This window comes from Cherax quadricarinatus, chromosome 76, assembly GCF_038502225.1.
Source record: "Cherax quadricarinatus isolate ZL_2023a chromosome 76, ASM3850222v1, whole genome shotgun sequence".
NCBI lineage: Eukaryota > Metazoa > Arthropoda > Malacostraca > Decapoda > Parastacidae > Cherax > Cherax quadricarinatus.
In genome coordinates, this window is record NC_091367.1 from 1,038,886 (window position 1) to 1,060,401 (window position 21,516).

The 21,516-nt window shown below is 44.9% G+C and overlaps 1 protein-coding gene across 7 annotated transcripts in view; it reads right to left on the reverse strand.

The window, feature by feature from the left end:
- The window catches only part of inaD (inactivation no afterpotential D), a 368,665-nt gene that overhangs the window by 297,753 nt on the left and 49,396 nt on the right, over window positions 1-21,516 (reverse strand). Inside the window, exon 1 of one of the 7 annotated variants that reach the window (XM_070101121.1) lies at window positions 10,628-10,781. The exons of 5 other annotated variants lie outside the window; for them this stretch is intronic. In XM_070101121.1, coding sequence (XP_069957222.1) covers window positions 10,628-10,718 — 91 coding nt within the window. In that variant the 5' untranslated portion in view covers window positions 10,719-10,781. Of the gene's footprint in view, window positions 1-10,627; window positions 10,782-21,516 lie in introns of those variants that run through there. One more of the 7 variants, XM_070101123.1, reaches the window with a different exon arrangement.

A 21,516-nucleotide genomic window follows, 5' to 3' on the forward strand; every position in this document is an offset into this window, starting at 1 on the left:
TTGCATTTCAAGACTATTTCTAACCTGGGTACAAACCCAGGTTTGTCTGGTGATTGCCTGGAAACCAGGCTGTTGCTGCTGGCAGCCCGCTGGCCCATATGGCCATCCCAGCCTGGCTGATGATAAAAAACAAAAGACAGAGAAGAAAGTGGTGCACAGAAGACAAGTGGTTAGTGCCTCTTAAGGACACCTCTTCACACGGGTAACGCTAATTGTAAGTAAATACCTGGAGAACAGGTGAACACAAGTGACTTACTGGACGACAGGTATTCTTTGTGTGTATGTGTGTATGTGTGTATGTGTGTGTGTGTGTGTGTGTGTGTGTGTGTGTGTGTGTACTCACCTAATTGTACTCACCTAATTGTGGTTGCAGGGGTCGAGACTCAGCTCCTGGCCCCGCCTCTTCACTGATCGCTACTGGATCCTCTCTCTCTCTGCTTCCTGAGCTTTGTCATACCTCTTTTTAAAACTATGTATGGTTCCTGCCTCCACTACTTCACTTGCTAGGCTATTCCACTTGCTGACAACTCTATGACTGAAGAAATACTTCCTAACGTCCCTGTGACTCGTCTGAGTCTTCAGCTTCCAGTTGTGACCCCTTGTCCCTGTGTCCCCTCTCTGGAACATCCTATCTCTGTCCACCTTGTCTATTCCCCGCAGTATCTTGTATGTCGTTATCATGTCTCCCCTGACCCTTCTGTCCTCCAGTGTCGTCAGTCCGATTTCCCTTAACCTTTCCTCGTACGACATTCCCTTGAGCTCTGGGACTAGCCTTGTTGCAAACCTTTGTACTTTCTCTAACTTCTTGACGTGCTTGACCAGGTGTGGGTTCCAGACTGGTGCTGCATACTCCAGTATGGGCCTAACATACACAGTGTACAGTGTCTTGAACGATTCCTTATTAAGGTATCGGAACGCTATTCTCAGGTTTGCCAGGCGCCCGTATGCTGCAGCGGTTATTTGGTTGATGTGTGCCTCCGGTGATGTGCTCGGTGTTATGGTCACCCCAAGGTCTTTCTCCCTGAGTGAGGTCTGTAGTCTTTGTCCACCTAGCCTATACTCTGTCTGCGGTCTTCTTTGCCCCTCCCCAATCTTCATGACTTTGCATTTGGCTGGATTGAATTCGAGAAGCCAGTTACTGGACCACATGTCCAGCCTCTCCAGGTCTCTTTGCAGTCCTGCCTCATCCTCGTCCGATTTAATTCTTCTCATCAACTTCACGTCATCTGCGAACAGGGACACTTCAGAGTCTATTCCTTCCATCATGTCGTTCACATATATCAAAAATAGCACTGGTGTGTGTGTGTGTGTGTGTTTTTCTCACCTTCCACCTGTAACCCCCTTAATACTAAATCTCTAAATTCCCTCTGACCATATCACTTCCCTCTAAGATCTAGTACGAACCAATCATATCTCCTCCTTGTTCTTCCTACCAAGGCAGCCGGGTTTAGCTCCTTAAACCCTTCCTCACAACACACAAATAACCAGCACATAGGAGAAAGTTAGGACGACGTTTCGGTCCGCTTGGACCATTTACAAGTCACATTAACACACCTTCGTGTATCAGTGTGACTTGTAAATGGTCCAAGTCGGACCGAAACGTCGTCCTAAGTTTCTCTCTCCTATGTGCGGGTTATTTGTGTATTGTTCCAGCCTCGGTATTGTACCACGTTTTAGTTCTTGCCTCACAATGCATATTTCTCACTTTTAGTACCCAATAAGAGTACTCTAGTACTCAGTACTAACAAAAGCATCGTAAACGTTCACCCGAATACACCACAAAAGTTACCTCGTCACGGTGAAGACGTGTGCGTCCACAAACGTACGGACGCTGACAATAAACGTTCCGTGGCCACACAAAACGTTTCAGTGGTAAAACTTCTCTCACAACTCAAAAAAATAACAATGACCGTGTTTTTAAAAATGGGAGTGTCAAGTTGAGTGAGTGAGTGAGTGAGAGAGAGAGAGAGAGAGAGAGAGAGAGAGAGAGAGAGAGAGAGAGAGAGAGAGAGAGAGAGAGAGAGAGAGAGAGAAAGAGAGAGAGAGATTAAAACCAAGTCATAAACCCGTGCAACAATTACCATGGGAATAAAAGACAAAAAAAGGATGTGGTAGCCTCAGGTGATCAGCTGCGGTGAATTAACAAAAGCTGCTGGTGTTGTTGTTGTTAGTAAACAAAGCAAGGGTGAACGACCACAACAAAAGTACTCGCGGAATGACAGATCACGAATCATTGTTTTTCACGCTATTACAAGATTATTATTTACGAGGAAGCACTAAACCCACAGGGGTCATATACTGCCTAGAGAGGCGGTAAATTAGAGCACTTTGGATTGGTCTCCTGTAACAACCACGATCCTTCCCCTCACCATTACCCCGCCTGTAAGATCCTTCCCCTCACCATTACCCCGCCTGTAAGATCCTTCCCCTCACCATCACCCCCGCCTGTAAGATCCTTCCCCTCACCATTACCCCGCCTGTAAGATCCTTCCCCTCACCATTACCCCGCCTGTAAGATCCTTCCCCTCACCATCATCCCCGCCTGTAAGATCCTTCCCCGCACCATCATCCCGCCTGTAAGATCCTTCCCCTCACCATCACCCCCGCCTGTAAGATCCTTCCCCTCACCATCACCCCCGCCTGTAAGATCCTTCCCCTCACCATTACCCCCGCCTGTAAGATCCTTCCCCTCACCATCACCCCCGCCTGTAAGATCCTTCCCCTCACCATCACCCCCGCCTGTAAGATCCTTCCCCTCACTATCACCCCCGCCTGTAAGATCCTTCCCCTCACCAACACCCAGCCTGTAAGATCCTTCCCCTCACCATTACCCCGCCTGTAAGATCCTTCCCCTCACCATCGCCCCGCCTGTAAGATCCTTCCCCTCACCATCACCCCGCCTGTAAGATCCTTCCCCTCACCATCACCCCCGCCTGTAAGATCCTTCCCCTCAACACCCCGCCTGTAAGATCCTTCCCCTCACCATCACCCCCGCCTGTAAGATCCTTCCTCTCACCATCACCCCCGCCTGTAAGATCCTTCCCCTCACCAGCACCCCCGTCTGTAAGATCTTTCCCCTTACCATCACCCCGCCTGTAAGATCCTTCCCCTCACCATCACCCCCGCCTGCAAGATCCTTCCCCTCACCATCACCCCGCCTGTAAGATCCTTCCCCTCACCATCACCCCGCCTGTAAGATCCTTCCCCTCACCATCACCCCCGCCTGCAAGATCCTTCCACTCACCATCACCCCCGCCTGCAAGATCCTTCCCCTCACCATCACCCCGCCTGTAAGATTATTCCCCTCACCATCACCCCCGCCTGCAAGATCCTTCCCCTCACCACCCCGCCTGTAAGATCCTTCCCCTCACCATCACCCCCGCCTGCAAGATCCTTCCCCTCACCATCACCCCGCCTGTAAGATCCTTCCCCTCATCATCACCCCCGCCTGTAAGATCCTTCCCCTCACCATCAACCCGCCTGTAAGATCCTTCCCCTCACCATCACCCCGTCTGTAAGATCCTTCCCCTCACCATCACCCCCGCCTGTAAGATCCTTCCCCTCACCATCACCCCGCCTGTAAGATCCTTCCCCTCACCATCACCCCCGCCTGCAAGATCCTTCCCCTCACCATCACCCCCGCCTGTAAGATCCTTCCCCTCACCATCACCCCCGCCTGTAAGATCCTTCCCCTAACTATCACCCCGCCTGTAAGATCCGTCCCCTCACCATCACCCCGCCTGTAAGATCCTTCCCCTCACCATCACCCCCGCCTGTAAGATCCTTCCCCTCACCATCACCCCCGCCTGCAAGATCCTTCCCCTCACCATCACCCCGCCTGTAAGATCCTTCCCCTCACCATCACCCCCGCCTGTAAGATCCTTCCCCTCACCATCACCCCGCCTGTAAGATCCTTCCCCTCACCATCACCCCCGCCTGAAAGATCCTTCCCCTCACCATCACCCCCGCCTGTAAGATCCTTCCCCTCACCATCACCCCCGCTTGCAAGATCCTTCCCCTCACCATCACCCCGTCTGTAAGATCCTTCCCCTCACCATAACCCCCGCCTGCAAGATCCTTCCCCTCACCATCACCCCGCCTGTAAGATCCTTCCCCTCACCATCACCCCCGCCTGCAAGATCCTTCCCCTCACCATCACCCCGCCTGTAAGATCCTTCCCCTCCCCATCACCCCCGCCTGTAAGATCCTTCCCCTCACCATCATCCCCGCCTGCAAGATCCTTCCCCTCACCATCACCCCCGCCTGTAAGATCCTTCCCCTCACCATCACCCCCGCCTGTAAGATCCTTCCCCTCACCATCATCCCGCCTGTAAGATCCTTCCCCTCACCATCACCCCGCCTGTAAGATCCTTCCCCTCACCATCACCCCGCCTGTAAGATCCTTCCCCTCACCATCAGCCCCGCCTGCAAGATCCTTCCCCTCACCATCACCCCCGCCTGTAAGATCCTTCCCCTCATCATCACCCCCGCCTGCAAGATCCTTCCCCTCACCATCACCCCGCCTGTAAGATCCTTCCCCTCACCATCACCCCCGCCTGTAAGATCCTTCCCCTCACCATCACCCCGCCGGTAATATCCTTCCCCACACCATCACCCCCGCCTGTAAGATCCTTCCCCTCACCATCACCCCGCCTGTAAGATCCTTCCCCTCACCATCAACCCCGCCTGAAAGATCCTTCCCCTCACCATCACCCCGCCTGTAAGATCCTTCCCCTCACCATCACCCCGCCTGTAAGATCCTTCCCCTCACCATCACCCCCGCCTGTAAGATCCTTCCCCTCACCATCACCCCGCCTGTAAGATCCTTCCCCTCACCATCAACCCCGCTTGAAAGATCCTTCCCCTCACCATCACCCCGCCTGTAAGATCCTTCCCCTCACCATCACCCCGCCTGTAAGATCCGTCCCCTCACCATCATCCCGCCTGTAAGATCCTTCCCCTCACCATCATCCCGCCTGTAAGATCCTTCCCCTCACCATTACCCCGCCTGTAAGATTCTTCCCCTCACCATCACCCCGCCTGTAAGATCCTTCCCCTCACCATCACCCCGCCTGTAAGATCCTTCCCCACACCATCAGCCCGCCTGTAAGATTCTTCCCCTCACCATCACCCCGCCTGTAAGATCCTTCCCCTCACCATCACCCCGCCTGTAAGATCCTTCCCCTCACCATCACCCCCGCCTGTAAGATCCTTCCCCTCACCATCACCCCGCCTGTAAGATCCTTCCCCTCACCATCATCCCGCCTGTAAGATCCTTCACCTCACCATCACCCCGCCTGTAAGATCCTTCCCCTCACCATCACCCCGCCTATAAGATCCTTCCCCTCACCATCACCCCGCCTGTAAGATTCTTCCCCTCACCATCACCCTGCCTGTAAGATTCTTCCCCTCACCATCATCACGCCTGTAAGATCCTTCCCCTCACCATCACCCCGCCTGTAAGATTCTTCCCCTCACCATCACCCTGCCTGTAAGATTCTTCCCCTCACCATCATCCCGCCTGTAAGATCCTTCCCCTCACCATCACCCCGCCTGTAAGATTCTTCCCCTCACCATCACCCTGCCTGTAAGATTCTTCCCCTCACCATCATCCCGCCTGTAAGATCCTTCCCCTCACCATCACCCCGCCTGTAAGATTCTTCCCCTCACCATCATCCCACCTCTAAGATCCTCCTCGTCCCTTCACCATCACCAATGTAAGATCCTCCTCGTCCCCTCACTTCCCCTCGTCACAGTGGCACTCCGCCTCGCTGGTGCCACACCATACATCGTCTCTATCCCTTAAACCATCCGTGAAATTAATTGGGGGGGGGATGGAGTGCAAGCCCTTCCTCCCTCCCCCTCCTTCCTTCCCCCTCCTTCCCTGAACATCTCAACACTTCTTTCCAAATCACTCAGTCACGGTGCTGCTTTCATTGTACCTTCTCTCTCTCTCTCTCTCTCTCTCTCTCTCTCTCTCTCTCTCTCTCTCTCTCTCTCTGACAGCTATTCCTCTCTCACAATAATGAACTGTTAATACAAACAGTTTTCACATACACACCAGTGAAGAGGCGAGGCCAGTAGCTGTGAATCGACCCCTGCTATCACAATTGAGTACACACACGCGCGTACGGACGTACTAACGCACATAATTGGGAAACTTTGACAGCGTAAGAAACTTTCTGAGAAAAGTATATTGGGAGGAAGAAGTGGCGAGCAAAGGTATATACGAAAGGATGGAAATAAGAGAGTCAAGGTGTCAGGAGGGAAAGGAAAGATGGATATAAAGAATGAAAGAAAAAAAAGAGAATAATTTATTCCTAGGATGACTCGAGTCCGGAACACGTTCGTACAGCATAACAACATCAAGGAAATAGTCAGCTGACCAAATGAAATCACTGGCCCACAGATGGCTCCACCTTCATCATGTTCCCTATTTGTGTCTCATGACAATGAAAAAGCTTTCAAATGAGCTGATGTAGGTAAGAGCCCTTAACTTGTAAATATAGTAACCCTTAACCTAACCTTGTAAAACCCTGAGTGAGAGAAAGAGAGATCCCATGGTTCACTCAGTAATGCATAGTGGCACCAACGGGAGGTGCCATACAGCCTTGAAGAAATATTTTAGCAAATTAAACTACAGCAAACCAAGAATATAGCATGAGAGCTACACGGTAATGCACAGGAATAAGAAAGGAGCGCCGAAAGACAATCTGAAAACGATCTTATAGCAGCACAGCCAAAATTAAACCATAGTTACTTCCATCGTTACGTAAGAAAAAAAAAACCGTGAAGAACCAATCCATATCGCTGAAGGAAAACTGACGGAGAATGAGGGAGAAGTATGTTGAGAACTTAAAAGATTTCAAGAAGCAATCAGGAAAGAGATACCGGAAGACACTGTAGGTGGAAGACAACAACAGGTGCTACGAACTTCCAAACACCGGAGAAGTGATCAAACCGCTAGAGGAGCTTAAAAGCAGTGGCACCAGACATTTTTTTTCAACGAACCGACTGTATCCCACCGAGGCAGAGTGACCTAACAAGAAAAACGAAAGTTTTTCATTTTAAATTTAGTAATTTCTACAGACGAAGGGGTTACTAGCCCCTTACTCCCGGCATTTTAATCACCTCTTAGACACGCATGGCTTACGGAGCAACAATTCTGTTTCATTTCCCCACAGAGATAAAAACAACCCATCCTCATGACAAACAAGGAACGAACGGGGATTGAACTCGCCATACGTTCAATCCCCGTCCGTTCCGTGGTTTCTTTGCCGTCGTGTTATTACGATTTCGTAAGTTGTATGTTCGTGGGTGCTGAAAGGAGCAGACCCATCGTCTGACCCAACAAGTGTGGTCACCATACATAAAGAAGGTGACAAACAACAGGTCGGTATTTTTAACAAACATACTGTCAAGAGTTCTGGAGAAGATAGTGAGGTAAAGGAGCACTTGGAGAGAGGAAGATTCCCTAAAGTAAACCAAGGGAGATTCAGGGATGGAAAATCCTTCTTTACAAGGAGCCACAGATAAAAATACCAGTCTGGGTTGTGTGTGCTGCATCTTCTTGGACTACAAGGAAGCACATGACACTGTACCACACCAGAGTAATCCAGGAACAAACGAAAGAGAGTAAGGAGGTGGGGACTGAGTCACTGTTTATATATATATATATATATATATATATATATATATATATATATATATATATATATATATATATATATATATATATATATAAACCCCAGCACCACCACCACAGAGTCTGGCCATTGTGTTCGCACAAAAGTACGGACACACTTGCTTCTCTCAACATGGCCTAATAAAAGCAGGTACACCACTGGAGTGTCTTACAGTCAGTACAAATCTGCTTGCTCTCACTTTTATATTTCTATTATCCTAATTTACGTTTTTTGTAAGATATTGTCAGCAGCAGCAGCAGCAGCATGACAGGAACAGTAGTAACAGCAACAGGACAACAGTAGAAACATGACGAACAGTAGTAACAGCAACAACAGAACAGTAGCAACATGACAAACAGTAGCAACAGCAACAACAGAATAACAGTAGCAGGAACAACAGGACAGCAACAGTAGCAGCAACAACATGACAGGAACAGTAATAACAGCAAAACAGAACAGTAGCAACATGACAGGAAGAACAGTAGTAACAACAACAACAGAATAACAACAGTATCAGCAGCAACAGAACAACAGTATCAACAACAACAGCATCATCATCATCATCAGCACGATCATTATAATAATTATTATTACACTTCATAAAACAAATATTACATATATATATATATATAAACAAACGAATCACCGAAGCTTTATCAACAAAATTTTTTAACTGAATAAAAAATATATACATATATGATGAAGCAATTACGTCAGTAACTACAGAAACAAAGACAGTGTTTTTGTTATATTTCCTGGAACAATTGCAGAAGTAACGTCAAAAACAAGCACAGTGTTTTTGTTATATTTTACGGAACAATTGTCAGTATCTACATAAACTGTTTTTGTTATATTTAATGGAACAATTACCCCAGTAGAGAAACAAACACAGTGTTTTTGTTAATTTCACTAAACAACTACTCCAGTAACTACACAAACACAGTGTTTTTGTTAATTTCACTAAACAACTACTCCAGTAACTACACAAACACAGTGTTTTTGTTAATTTCACTAAACAACTACTCCAGTAACTACACAAACACAGTGTTTTTGTTAATTTCACTGAACAACTATTCCAGTAACTACACAAACACAGTATTTTTGTTAATTTCACTGAACAACTATTCCAGTAACTACACAAACACAGTGTTTTTGTTAATTTCACTGAACAACTATTCCAGTAACTACACAAACACAGTGTTTTTGTTAATTTCACTAAACAACTATTCCAGTAACTACACAAACACAGTGTTTTTGTTACATTTCACTGAACAACTATTCCAGTAACTACACAAACAGTGTTTGTTTTTGTCGTATTTCACACACACAATTATATAAAATAATTTTCGCCTATTTAGGTTAAACGCTAAACTCGTAAGGGTCACAGCGCCTGGGGAATGGGAGGTAATCAGGGTTGATCCAAGGGAGGGGCAGCTTCAATTCCTTGGATCAAGACCCCCCTAAAGGACTGGAACTGATTCAGTCTTACATTCCCATCCTGGAATGTAAGACTGGACTCTTGGAATGACTAAGGCTGACTGGAATCCTGGAATGTAAAACTGACTGGAACCTAGGAACGTAAGACTTGACTGGAATCTTGGAATGGCTAAGAATGACTGGAATCCTGGAATGTAAAACTGACTGGAACCTAGGAACGTAAGACTTGACTGGAATCTTGGAATGGCTAAGAATGACTGGAATCCTGGAATGTAAAACTGACTGGAACCTTGGAACGTAAGACTTGACTGGAATCTTGGAATGGCTAAGAATGACTGGAATCCTGGAATGTAAAACTGACTGGAACCTAGGAACGTAAGACTTGACTGGAATCTTGGAATGGCTAAGAATGACTGGAATCCTGGAATGTAAAACTGACTGGAACCTAGGAACGTAAGACTTGACTGGAATCTTGGAATGGCTAAGAATGACTGGAATCCTGGAATGTAAAACTGACTGGAACCTAGGAACGTAAGACTTGACTGGAATCTTGGAATGGCTAAGAATGACTGGAATCCTGGAATGTAAAACTGACTGGAACCTAGGAACGTAAGACTTGACTGGAATCTTGGAATGGCTAAGAATGACTGGAATCCTGGAATGTAAAACTGACTGGAACCTTGGAACGTAAGACTTGACTGGAATCTTGGAATGGCTAAGAATGACTGGAATCCTGGAATGTAAAACTGACTGGAACCTTGGAACGTAAGACTTGACTGGAATCTTGGAATGGCTAAGAATGACTGGAATCCTGGAATGTAAAACTGACTGGAACCTTGGAACGTAAGACTTGACTGGAATCTTGGAATGACTAAGACTGACTGGAATGTAAAACTGAATTCTTGAATGTAAGATTGGAATCCTGGAATGTAAGACTGGAATCCTGGAATGTATGCAAGACTGTTATTACCGTCACTCTCACAACTACCAGGTCACTGGCGTTACACAGGTCACTAGCTTTACGTGTGTCACTGTTACGTCACACAGGTCACTACATCACACAGGTGACCCCAGGTGAGTGTAAGGTCAAGCAACACTACTCAGCTTACAGAGTTCACGCTCAGCTTACTCACCAAGGCCGTACTCAGGTTACTCACCAGACAAACACACTCAAGTTATTCACCAAGTTCACACACTCAAGTTACTTACCAAGGTCGTACTCAGGTTACTCACCAAGGCCGTACTCAGGTTACTCACCAGACAAACACACTCAAGTTATTCACCAAGTTCACACACTCAAGTTACTTACCAAGGTCGTACTCAGGTTACTCACCAAACTCACACAATCAGGTTATTCACCAAGTACACACACTCAGCTTACTCAACAAGGTCGCACTCAGCTTACTTACGAAGTTCACTTACTCAGCTTACTCACCAAAGTCGTGCTCAGCTTACAAAGTTCACACACTCAGGCTACTCACCAAGGACGTACTCAGGTTACTCACCAAGGTCGTACTCAGGCTCCACGTCCTCCACAATGGTCTCCATGCCGCCGTAGTTGAGAGAGTCCACCTGGTCTCCCAGTCCTCCCCTCATTTTAATGTCTCCTCTGGCCGCTTTCCACCACTCCTCCTCCTCCTCCTCTTCTTCCTCCTCCTCCTTGGCTCTCCTCTCTCTCTTCCTCCTCCTCCTCCTCCTCCCGCTTCTCCTCGCCTCTCCCTCCTCCTCCTCCTCCTCCTTCCAGGGCCCTCTCACCCGTGTTTTTTGTATATTACCAATCTTTTACGATTTTCCAGCGCCTCTGTCACAGTCAAAACAGTGGGACCAGATCTCCGTTTTTTCCCTCTCCCGTTGCAATGTTTGTCCCCTTCTTGTTTTTTCCGCTGAGCTTTCTACGAGTGCTTTTTTCCCCCCTCGCAGTCTGTTTTTGCTTGTTCTTGTTACTCCTGTCAGTGTTTTATCAGGGACCTTAACCTATCACAGAGAAAATTAGGGATGTTTGTGTTTAATTTCTACACACAAGTGTTTTATCACGTATACCAGGGCATATTCTCACATATATTCGGATATACTGTCATGTATATTCGGGCATGTTCTCACGTATATATACGTATATTCTTACCAATTTCTAGGTATACTTTCACGTGCAAGTGGTCATTTTCTCGAGCATGTACGGGTATATTCTCAAGCATATTTGGGCTTAATCCATCATATACTCGGGTGTTTCCTCACATATCTTTGTTTATATTCTCACATATTCACATATGTATCCGAAAAAGAGTCTCACATGTACTGATTTACATACTCAAAAAAATATATATACATAGACATATACTTTTGATTCCTTTACTGTCGTCTTTATTCTCGTCTTCCATTTTTTCACTCTCTTTCCTTGCTTCACCTTTCTCTTCTCTTTTTAATTTCCAAAAAAAACACTGGTCACTTAACAAAACACTGACATTAATTAATCTATGTTTGTGTGTGTGTGTGTGTGTGTGTGTGTGTGTGTGTGTGTGTGTGTGTGTGTGTGTGTGTGTGTGTGTGTGTGTGTGTGTGTGTGTGTGTGAAATTGTAAGAAAAACGTGGAAATTATTTGTATACGAGAAAAAATTTTTGTAGGCGGCCATGAAACGATAAGTAACGATAATAAGGCATAATAAACGATAATAAATCATAAACGATAAGTAACGATAATGAACGATAGGTAATGATACACAGTAACGATAATATACGATAAGTGACGATAATATACGATAAGTAAATAAACGACAATAAACGTTATGTAACGATAATAAACGTTATGTAACGATAATAAACGACAAGAAGGATAATAAAAGGGGAAACGAAACGATAAACGACAATAAACAGTAGGAAGCGAAAACGATAAGAAAGTATAACAAAAAGCGATAAACTACGACAAAACGACAAGAACCGATGAAAAAAAAGAATGAGAAAAGACAGAGACAATAACGAAGAAGGAAGTGTAAGACAATAAGAAGAATGAGAACGCTGAGATGAGAAGCCAAGGATAATAAAACATACAATAATAAACTACATATAAAACATGAAACGTAACTAAAAAACGACGAGAAAACCTAAGAAAAACGACAAAAACAACGATAATATAAATAATAAAAAACGAGAAAAAAAGAGCTAAAATATATAATAAAAAATACGCTAAAATGTGACATAAAGAAATACGTTAAAATATAAAAAATAAAAACAATAAAATCAATGGAATGAGAAAAAATAAGACGGAATAAAAAACGAAAAAGGAAAAAAAAGGGAAAATGATTATAACTAAAGATAACCAATATTTTCAATAATAATAATAATATTAATTATTATAAATAATAATAATCACAAAAATAATAATGATATAAATAATAATAATAATAATAATAACAATAATAATAATAATAATAATAATAATAATAACAATAATAATAATAATAATAATAATAACAATAATAATAATAATAATAATAATAATAATAATAATAATAATAACAATAATAATAATAACAATAATAATAATAATAATAAAAACAATAATAATAATAATAATAATAATAATAATAATAATAATAATAATAACAATAATAATAATAATAATAACAATAATAATAATAATAATAATAATAATAATAATAATAATAATAATAATAATAATAATAACAACAATAATAATAATAATAATAATAATAATAACAATAATAATAATAATAATAACAATAATAATAATAAAAACAGTAATAATAATAATAATAATAATAATAATAATAATAATAATAATAATAATAATAATAATAATGGTTCCTAAAAATGGTACGACAGTTTTCTCCAACATTAAACAACACCAAAATCCTTTTCGAAAACAATTACTGGACTCCATCAAAACAAAAGACCCGCTAAAAGCGCCATTAAACGCTAATAAGTTTATTCCGCTAATGTAACCCGGTGATCATAACAAAACTACTTCTAACTTCTAACTAAAACGTGAAGGTGAAGAGAAACATAAGAGAATCCAAGTTACTTAAGATCAAGGATCAATGAGACGCAAGATCAAGGATCAGTGAGACGTAAGATCAAGGATCAGTGAGACGTAAGATCAAGGATCAGTGAGACGTAAGATAAAGGATCAATGAGACGCAAGATCAAGGATCAGTGAGACGTAAGATCAAGGATCAGTGAGACGTAAGATCAAGGATCAGTGAGACGTAAGATCAAGGATCAGTGAGACGTAAGATAAAGGATCAATGAGACGTAAGATCAAGGATCAGTGAGACGTAAGATCAAGGATCAGTGAGACGTAAGATAAAGGATCAATGAGACGCAAGATCAAGGATCAGTGAGACGTAAGATCAAGGATCAGTGAGACGTAAGATAAAGGATCAATGAGACGTAAGATCAAGGATCAATGAGACGCAAGATCAAGGATCAGTGAGACGTAAGATCAAGGATCAATGAGACGTAAGATCAAGGATCAATGAGACGTAAGATCAAGGATCAATGAAACGCAAGATCAAGGATCAGTGAGACGTAAGATCTAGGATCAGTGAGACGTAAGATCAAGGATCAATGAGACGTAAGATCAAGGATCAGTGAGACATAAGATCAAGGATCAGTGAGACGTAAGATCAAGGATCAATGAGACGTAAGATCAAGGATCAATGAGACGTAAGATCAAGGATCAATGAGACGTAAGGTCAAGGATCAATGAGACGTAAGATCAAGGATCAGTGAGACGTAAGATCAAGGATCAATGAGACGTAAGGTCAAGGATCAATGAGACGTAAGATCAAGGATCAATGAGACGTAAGGTCAAGGATCAATGAGACGTAAGATCAAGGATTAATGAGACGTAAGATCAAGGATCAATGAGACGTAAGATCAAGGATTAATGAGGCGTAAGATCAAGGATCAATGAGACGTAAAATCAAGGATCAATGTGGCGTAAAATCACGGATCAATGAGACGTAGATCAAGGATCAATGAGACGTAAGATCAAGGATCAATGAGACGTAAAATCAAGGATCAATGAGGCGTAATATCACGGATCAATGAGACGTAGATCAAGGATCAATGAGACGTAAGATCAAGGATTAATGAGACAAGATCAAGGATCAATGAGACGTAAGATCAAGGATTAATGAGGCGTAAGATCAAGGATCAATGAGACGTAAGATCAAGGATCAATGAGACGTAAAATCAAGGATCAATGAGGCGTAATATCACGGATCAATGAGACGTAAGATCAAGGATCAATGAGACGTAAGATCAAGGATCAATGAGACGTAAGATCAAGGATTAATGAGACGTAAGATCAATGATCAGTGAGACGTAAGATCAAGGATTAATGAGGAGTAAGATCAAGGATCAATGAGACGTAAGATCAAGGATCAATGAGACGTAAGATCAAGGATCAATGAGACGTAAGATCAAGGATTAATGAGGCGTAAGATCAAGGATCAATGAGACGTAAGATCAAGGATCAATGAGGCGTAATATCACGGATCAATGAGACGTAAGATCAAGGATCAATGAGGCGTAAGATCAAGGATCAATGAGACGTAATATCACGGATCAATGAGACGTAATATCACGGATCAATGAGACGTAAGATCAAGGATCAATGAGGCGTAAGATCAAGGATCAGTGAGACGTAAGATCAAGGATCAATGAGACGTAAGATCAAGGATCAATGAGACGTAAGATCAAGGATCAATGAGACGTAAGATCAAGGATCAATGAGGCGTAAGATCAATGATAAGACGTAAGATCAAGGATCAATGAGACGTAAGATCAAGGATCAATGAGACGTAAGATCAAGGATCAATGAGACGTAAGATCAAGGATCAATGAGGCGTAAGATCAAGGATCAATGAGGCGTAAGATCAAGGATCAATGAGACCTAAGATCAAGGATCAATGAGGCGTAAGATCAAGGATCAATGAGGCGTAAGATCAAGGATCAATGAGACGTAAGATCAAGGATCCAAGAGACGAAATATCAAAGATCCAAAAGACGAAGGATCAAAGATGCAAGAGACGAAGGATCAAAGAACCAAGAGACGAAGGATCAAAGATCCAAGAGATGAAGGATCAAATATCCAAGAGACGAAGGATCCAAGATCCAAGAGACGAAGGATCCAAGATCCAAGAGACGAAGGATCCAAGATCCAAGAGACGAAGGATCAAAGATCCAAGAGACGAAGGATCAAAGATCCAAGAGACGAAGGATCAAAGATCCAAGAGACGAAGGATCAAAGATCCAAGAGACGAAGGATCAAAGATCCAAGAGAAGGTTCAAGAATCCTTTTGCAGGAAAGGTCAAGGGAGCAATAAGCCTGCAGATTCAATCCTACTTGACGCTGGGATATAACATTCCAGTCTCCTTTGAAATTATTTGTAAAGAAGGTAGTGGTAGTGATGATGGTAGTAGTGGTGGAGATACTGGTAGTGGATAGTGGTAGATGGCAGTAGTGGTGGACATACTGGTAGTGGATAGTGGTAGATGGCAGTAGTGAAGATACTGGTAGTGGATAGTGGTAGATGGCAGTAGTGGTGAAGATACTGGTAGTGGATAGTGGTAGATGGCAGTAGTGGTGGACATACTGGTAGTGGATAGTGGTAGATGGCAGTAGTGGTGGAGATACTGGTAGTGGATAGTGGTAGATGGCAGTAGTGGTGGACATACTGGTAGTGGATAGTGGTAGATGGCAGTAGTGGTGGAGATACTGGTAGTGGATAGTGGTAGATGGCAGTAGTGGTGGAGATACTGGTAGTGGATAGTGGTAGATGGCAGTAGTGGTGGAGATACTGGTAGTGGATAGTGGTAGATGGCAGTAGTGGTGGAGATACTGGTAGTGGATAGTGGTAGATGGCAGTAGTGGTGGAGATACTGGTAGTGGATAGTGGTAGATGGCAGTAGTGGTGGAGATACTGGTAGTGGATAGTGGTAGATGGCAGTAGTGGTGGAGATACTGGTAGTGGATAGTGGTAGATGGCAGTAGTGGTGGAGATACTGGTAGTGGATAGTGGTAGATGGCAGTAGTGGTGGAGATACTGGTAGTGGATAGTGGTAGATGGCAGTAGTGGTGGAGATACTGGTAGTGGATAGTGGTAGATGGCAGTAGTGGTGGAGATACTGGTAGTGGATAGTGGTAGATGGCAGTAGTGGTGGAGATACTGGTAGTGGATAGTGGTAGATGGCAGTAGTGGTGGAGATACTGGTAGTGGATAGTGGTAGATGGCAGTAGTGGTGGAGATACTGGTAGTGGATAGTGGTAGATGGCAGTAGTGGTGGAGATACTGGTAGTGGATAGTGGTAGATGGCAGTAGTGGTGGAGATACTGGTAGTGGATAGTGGTAGATGGCAGTAGTGGTGGAGATACTGGTAGTGGATAGTGGTAGATGGCAGTAGTGGTGGAGATACTGGTAGTGGATAGTGGTAGATGGCAGTAGTGGTGGAGATACTGGTAGTGGATAGTGGTAGATGGCAGTAGTGGTGGAGATACTGGTAGTGGATAGTGGTAGATGGCAGTAGTGGTGGAGATACTGGTAGTGGATAGTGGTAGATGGCAGTAGTGGTGGAGATACTGGTAGTGGATAGTGGAAGATGGCAGTAGTGGTGGAGATACTGGTAGTGGATAGTGGTAGATGGCAGTAGTGGTGGAGATACTGGTACTGGATAGTGGTAGATGGCAGTAGTGGTGGAGATACTGGTAGTGGATAGTGGTAGATGGCAGTAGTGGTGGAGATACTGGTAGTGGATAGTGGTAGATGGCAGTAGTGGTGGAGATACTGGTAGTGGATAGTGGTAGATGGCAGTAGTGGTGGAGATACTGGTAGTGGATAGTGGTAGATGGCAGTAGTGGTGGACATACTGGTAGTGGATAGTGGTAGATGGCAGTAGTGGTGGAGATACTGGTAGTGGATAGTGGTAGATGGCAGTAGTGGTGGAGATACTGGTAGTGGATAGTGGTAGATGGCAGAAGTGGTGGAGATACTGGTAGTGGATAGTGGTAGAGATACTGGTAGTGGATAGTGGTAGATGGCAGTAGTGGTGGAGATACTGGTAGTGGATAGTGGTAGATGGCAGTAGTGGTGGAGATACTGGTAGTGGATAGTGGTAGATGGCAGTAGTGGTGGAGATACTGGTAGTGGATAGTGGTAGATGGCAGTAGTGGTGGAGATACTGGTAGTGGATAGTGGTAGATGGCAGTAGTGGTGGAGATACTGGTAGTGGATAGTGGTAGATGGCAGTAGTGGTGGAGATACTGGTAGTGGATAGTGGTAGATGGCAGTAGTGGTGGAGATACTGGTAGTGGATAGTGGTAGATGGCAGTAGTGGTGGAGATACTGGTAGTGGATAGTGGTAGATGGCAGTAGTGGTGGAGATACTGGTAGTGGATAGTGGTAGATGGCAGTAGTGGTGGAGATACTGGTAGTGGATAGTGGTAGATGGCAGTAGTGGTGGAGATACTGGTAGTGGATAGTGGTAGATGGCAGTAGTGGTGGAGATACTGGTAGTGGATAGTGGTAGATGGCAGTAGTGGTGGAGATACTGGTAGTGGATAGTGGTAGATGGCAGTAGTGGTGGAGATACTGGTAGTGGATAGTGGTAGATGGCAGTAGTGGTGGAGATACTGGTAGTGGATAGTGGTAGATGGCAGTAGTGGTGGAGATACTGGTAGTGGATAGTGGTAGATGGCAGTAGTGGTGGAGATACTGGTAGTGGATAGTGGTAGATGGCAGTAGTGGTGGAGATACTGGTAGTGGATAGTGGTAGATGGCAGTAGTGGTGGAGATACTGGTAGTGGATAGTGGTAGATGGCAGTAGTGGTGGAGATACTGGTAGTGGATAGTGGTAGATGGCAGTAGTGGTGGAGATACTGGTAGTGGATAGTGGTAGATGGCAGTAGTGGTGGAGATACTGGTAGTTGATAGTGGTAGATGGCAGTAGTGGTGGAGATACTGGTAGTGGATAGTGGTAGATGGCAGTAGTGGTGGAGATACTGGTAGTGGATAGTGGTAGATGGCAGTAGTGGTGGAGATACTGGTAGTGGATAGTGGTAGATGGCAGTAGTGGTGGAGATACATTCTTCTACAATACATCAAAGAATCTGTGTCACTGTAATACAGTGATTGTACAAGTCACTGTGCCACAGCGATCCACTGTACCATAGTGACTGTACTACAGTGATCCACTGTACCATAGTGACTGTACTACAGTGATCCACTGTACCATAGTGACTGTACTACAGTGATCCACTGTACCATAGTGACTGTACTACAGTGATCCACTGTACCACAGTGACTGTACTACAGTGATCCACTGTAAAATAGTGACTGTACTACAGTGATCCACTGTACCATAGTGACTGTACTACAGTGATCCACTGTACTACAGTGATCCACTGTACCATAGTGACTGTACTACAGTGATCCACTGTACCATAGTGACTGTACTACAGTGGTCCACTGTACCATAGTGACTGTACTACAGTGATCCACTGTACCATAGTGACTACTACAGTGATCCACTGTACCACAGTGACTGTACTACAGTGATCCACTGTACCATAGTGACTGTACTACAGTGATCCACTGTAACACAGTGACTGTACTACAGTGATCCACTGTACCACAGTGACTGTATTACAGTGATCCACTGTACCACAGTGACTGTACTACAGTGATCCACTGTACCACATTAACTGTACTACAGTGATCCACTGTACCATAGTGACTGTACTACAGTGATCCACTGTACCATAGTGACTGTACTACAGTGATCCACTGTACCACAGTGATTGTACTACAGTGATCCACTGTACCATAGTGACTGTACTACAGTGATCCACTGTACCATAGTTACTGTACTACAGTGATCCACTGTACCATAGTGACTGTACTACAGTGATCCACTGTACCATAGTGACTGCACTACAGTGATCCACTGTACCAGTGACTGTACCACAGTGACTGTTCTACAGTGACCCACTGTACCACAGTGACTGTACTACAGTGATCCACTCTACCACAGTGACTGTACTACAGTGATCCACTGCACCACAGTGACTGTACTACAGTGATCCACTGCACCACAGTGACTGTACTACAGTGATCCACTGTACCAGTGACTGTACTACAGTGATCCACTGCACCACAGTGACTGTACTACAGTGATCCACTGCACCACAGTGACTGTACTACAGTGACCCACTGTACCACAGTGACTGTACTACAGTGATCCACTGCACCACAGTGACTTTACTACAATGATCCACTGCACCACAGTGACTGTACTACAGTGATCCACTGCACCACAGTGACTGTACTACAGTGATCCACTGCACCACAGTGACTGTACTACAGTGATCCACTGCACCAGTGACTGTACTACAGTGATCCACTGCACCACAGTGACTGTACTACAGTGATCCACTGCACCACAGTGACTGTACTACAGTGATCCACTGCACCACAGTGACTGTACTACAGTGATCCACTGCACAACAGTGACTGTACTACAGTGATCCACTGCACCAGTGACTGTACTACAGTGATTCACTGCACCACAGTGACTGTACTACAGTGATCCACTGTACCACAGTGACTGTACTACAGTGATCCACTGCACCACAGTGACTGTACTACAGTGACCCTGTACCACAGTGACTGTACTACAGTGATCCACTGCACCACAGTGACTACTACAGTGATCCACTGTACCACAGTGACTGTACTACAGTGATCCACTGTACCACAGTGACTGTACTACAGTGATCCACTGCACCAGTGACTGTACTACAGTGATCCACTGTACCACAGTGACTGTACTACAGTGATCCACTGCACCACAGTGACTGTACTACAGTGATCCACTGCACCACAGTGACTGTACTACAGTGACCCACTGTACCACAGTGACTGTACTACAGTGATCCACTGCACCACAGTGACTCTACTACAGTGATCCACTGTACCACAGTGATTGTACTATAGTGATCCACTGTACCACAGTGACTGTACTACAGTGATCCACTGCACCACAGTAACTGTAATACAGTGACTGTACTACAGTGATCCACTGCACCACAGTGACTGTATTACAGTGACCCACTGTACCACAGTGACTGTACTACAGTGATCCACTGCACCACAGTGACTGTACTACAGTGATCCACTGTACCACAGTGATTGTACTATAGTGATCCACTGTACCACAGTGACTGTACTACAGTGATCCACTGCACCACAGTGACTGTACTACAGTGATCTACTGTACCACAGTGACTGTACTACAGTGACTCACTATACCACAACGCTAGCACTGGAGTCACTGTGGCACAGTGACTCACTATACCACAACGCTAGCACTGGAGTCACTGTGGTACAGTCACTGTGGTACAGTGACTCACTATACCACAACGCTAGCACTGGAGTCACTGTGGTACAGTCACTGTGGTACAGTGAGTCACTGTGGTACAGTGAGTCACTGTGGTACAGTGAGTCACTGTGGTACAGTGAGTCACTGTGGTACAGTGAGCCACTGTGGTACAGTCACTGTGGTACAGTGACTCACTATACCACAACGCTAGCACTGGAGTCACTGTGGTACAGTGACTCACTATACCACAACGCTAGCACTGGAGTCACTGTGGTACAGTGAGTCACTGTGGTACAGTGAGTCACTGTGGTACAGTGAGCCACTGTGGTACAGTGACTCACTATACCACAACGCTAGCACTGGAGTCACTGTGGTACAGTGAGTCACTGTGGTACAGTGACTCACTATACCACAACGCTAGCACTGGAGTCACTGTGGTACAGTGAGTCACTGTGGTACAGTCACTGTGGTACAGTCACTGTGGTACAGTCACTGTGGTACAGTCACTGTGGTACAGTCACTGTGGTACAGTCACTGTGGTACAGTCACTGTGGTACAGTGAGTCACTGTGGTACAGTCACTGTGGTACAGTCACTGTGGTACAGTCACTGTGGTACAGTCACTGTGGTACAGTCACTGTGGTACAGTCACTGTGGTACAGTCACTGTGGTACAGTCACTGTGGTACAGTCACAGTCACTGTGGTACAGTCACTGTGGTACAGTCACTGTGGTACAGTCACTGTGGTACAGTCACAGTCACTGTGGTACAGTCACTGTGGTACAGTCACTGTGGTACAGTCACAGTCACTGTGGTACAGTCACTGTGGTACAGTCACTGTGGTACAGTCACTGTGGTACAGTCACAGTCACTGTGGTACAGTCACTGTGGTACAGTCACTGTGGTACAGTCACTGTGGTACAGTCAGTGTGGTACAGTCACTGTGGTACAGTCACTGTGGTACAGTCACTGTGGTACAGTCACTGTGGTACAGTCAC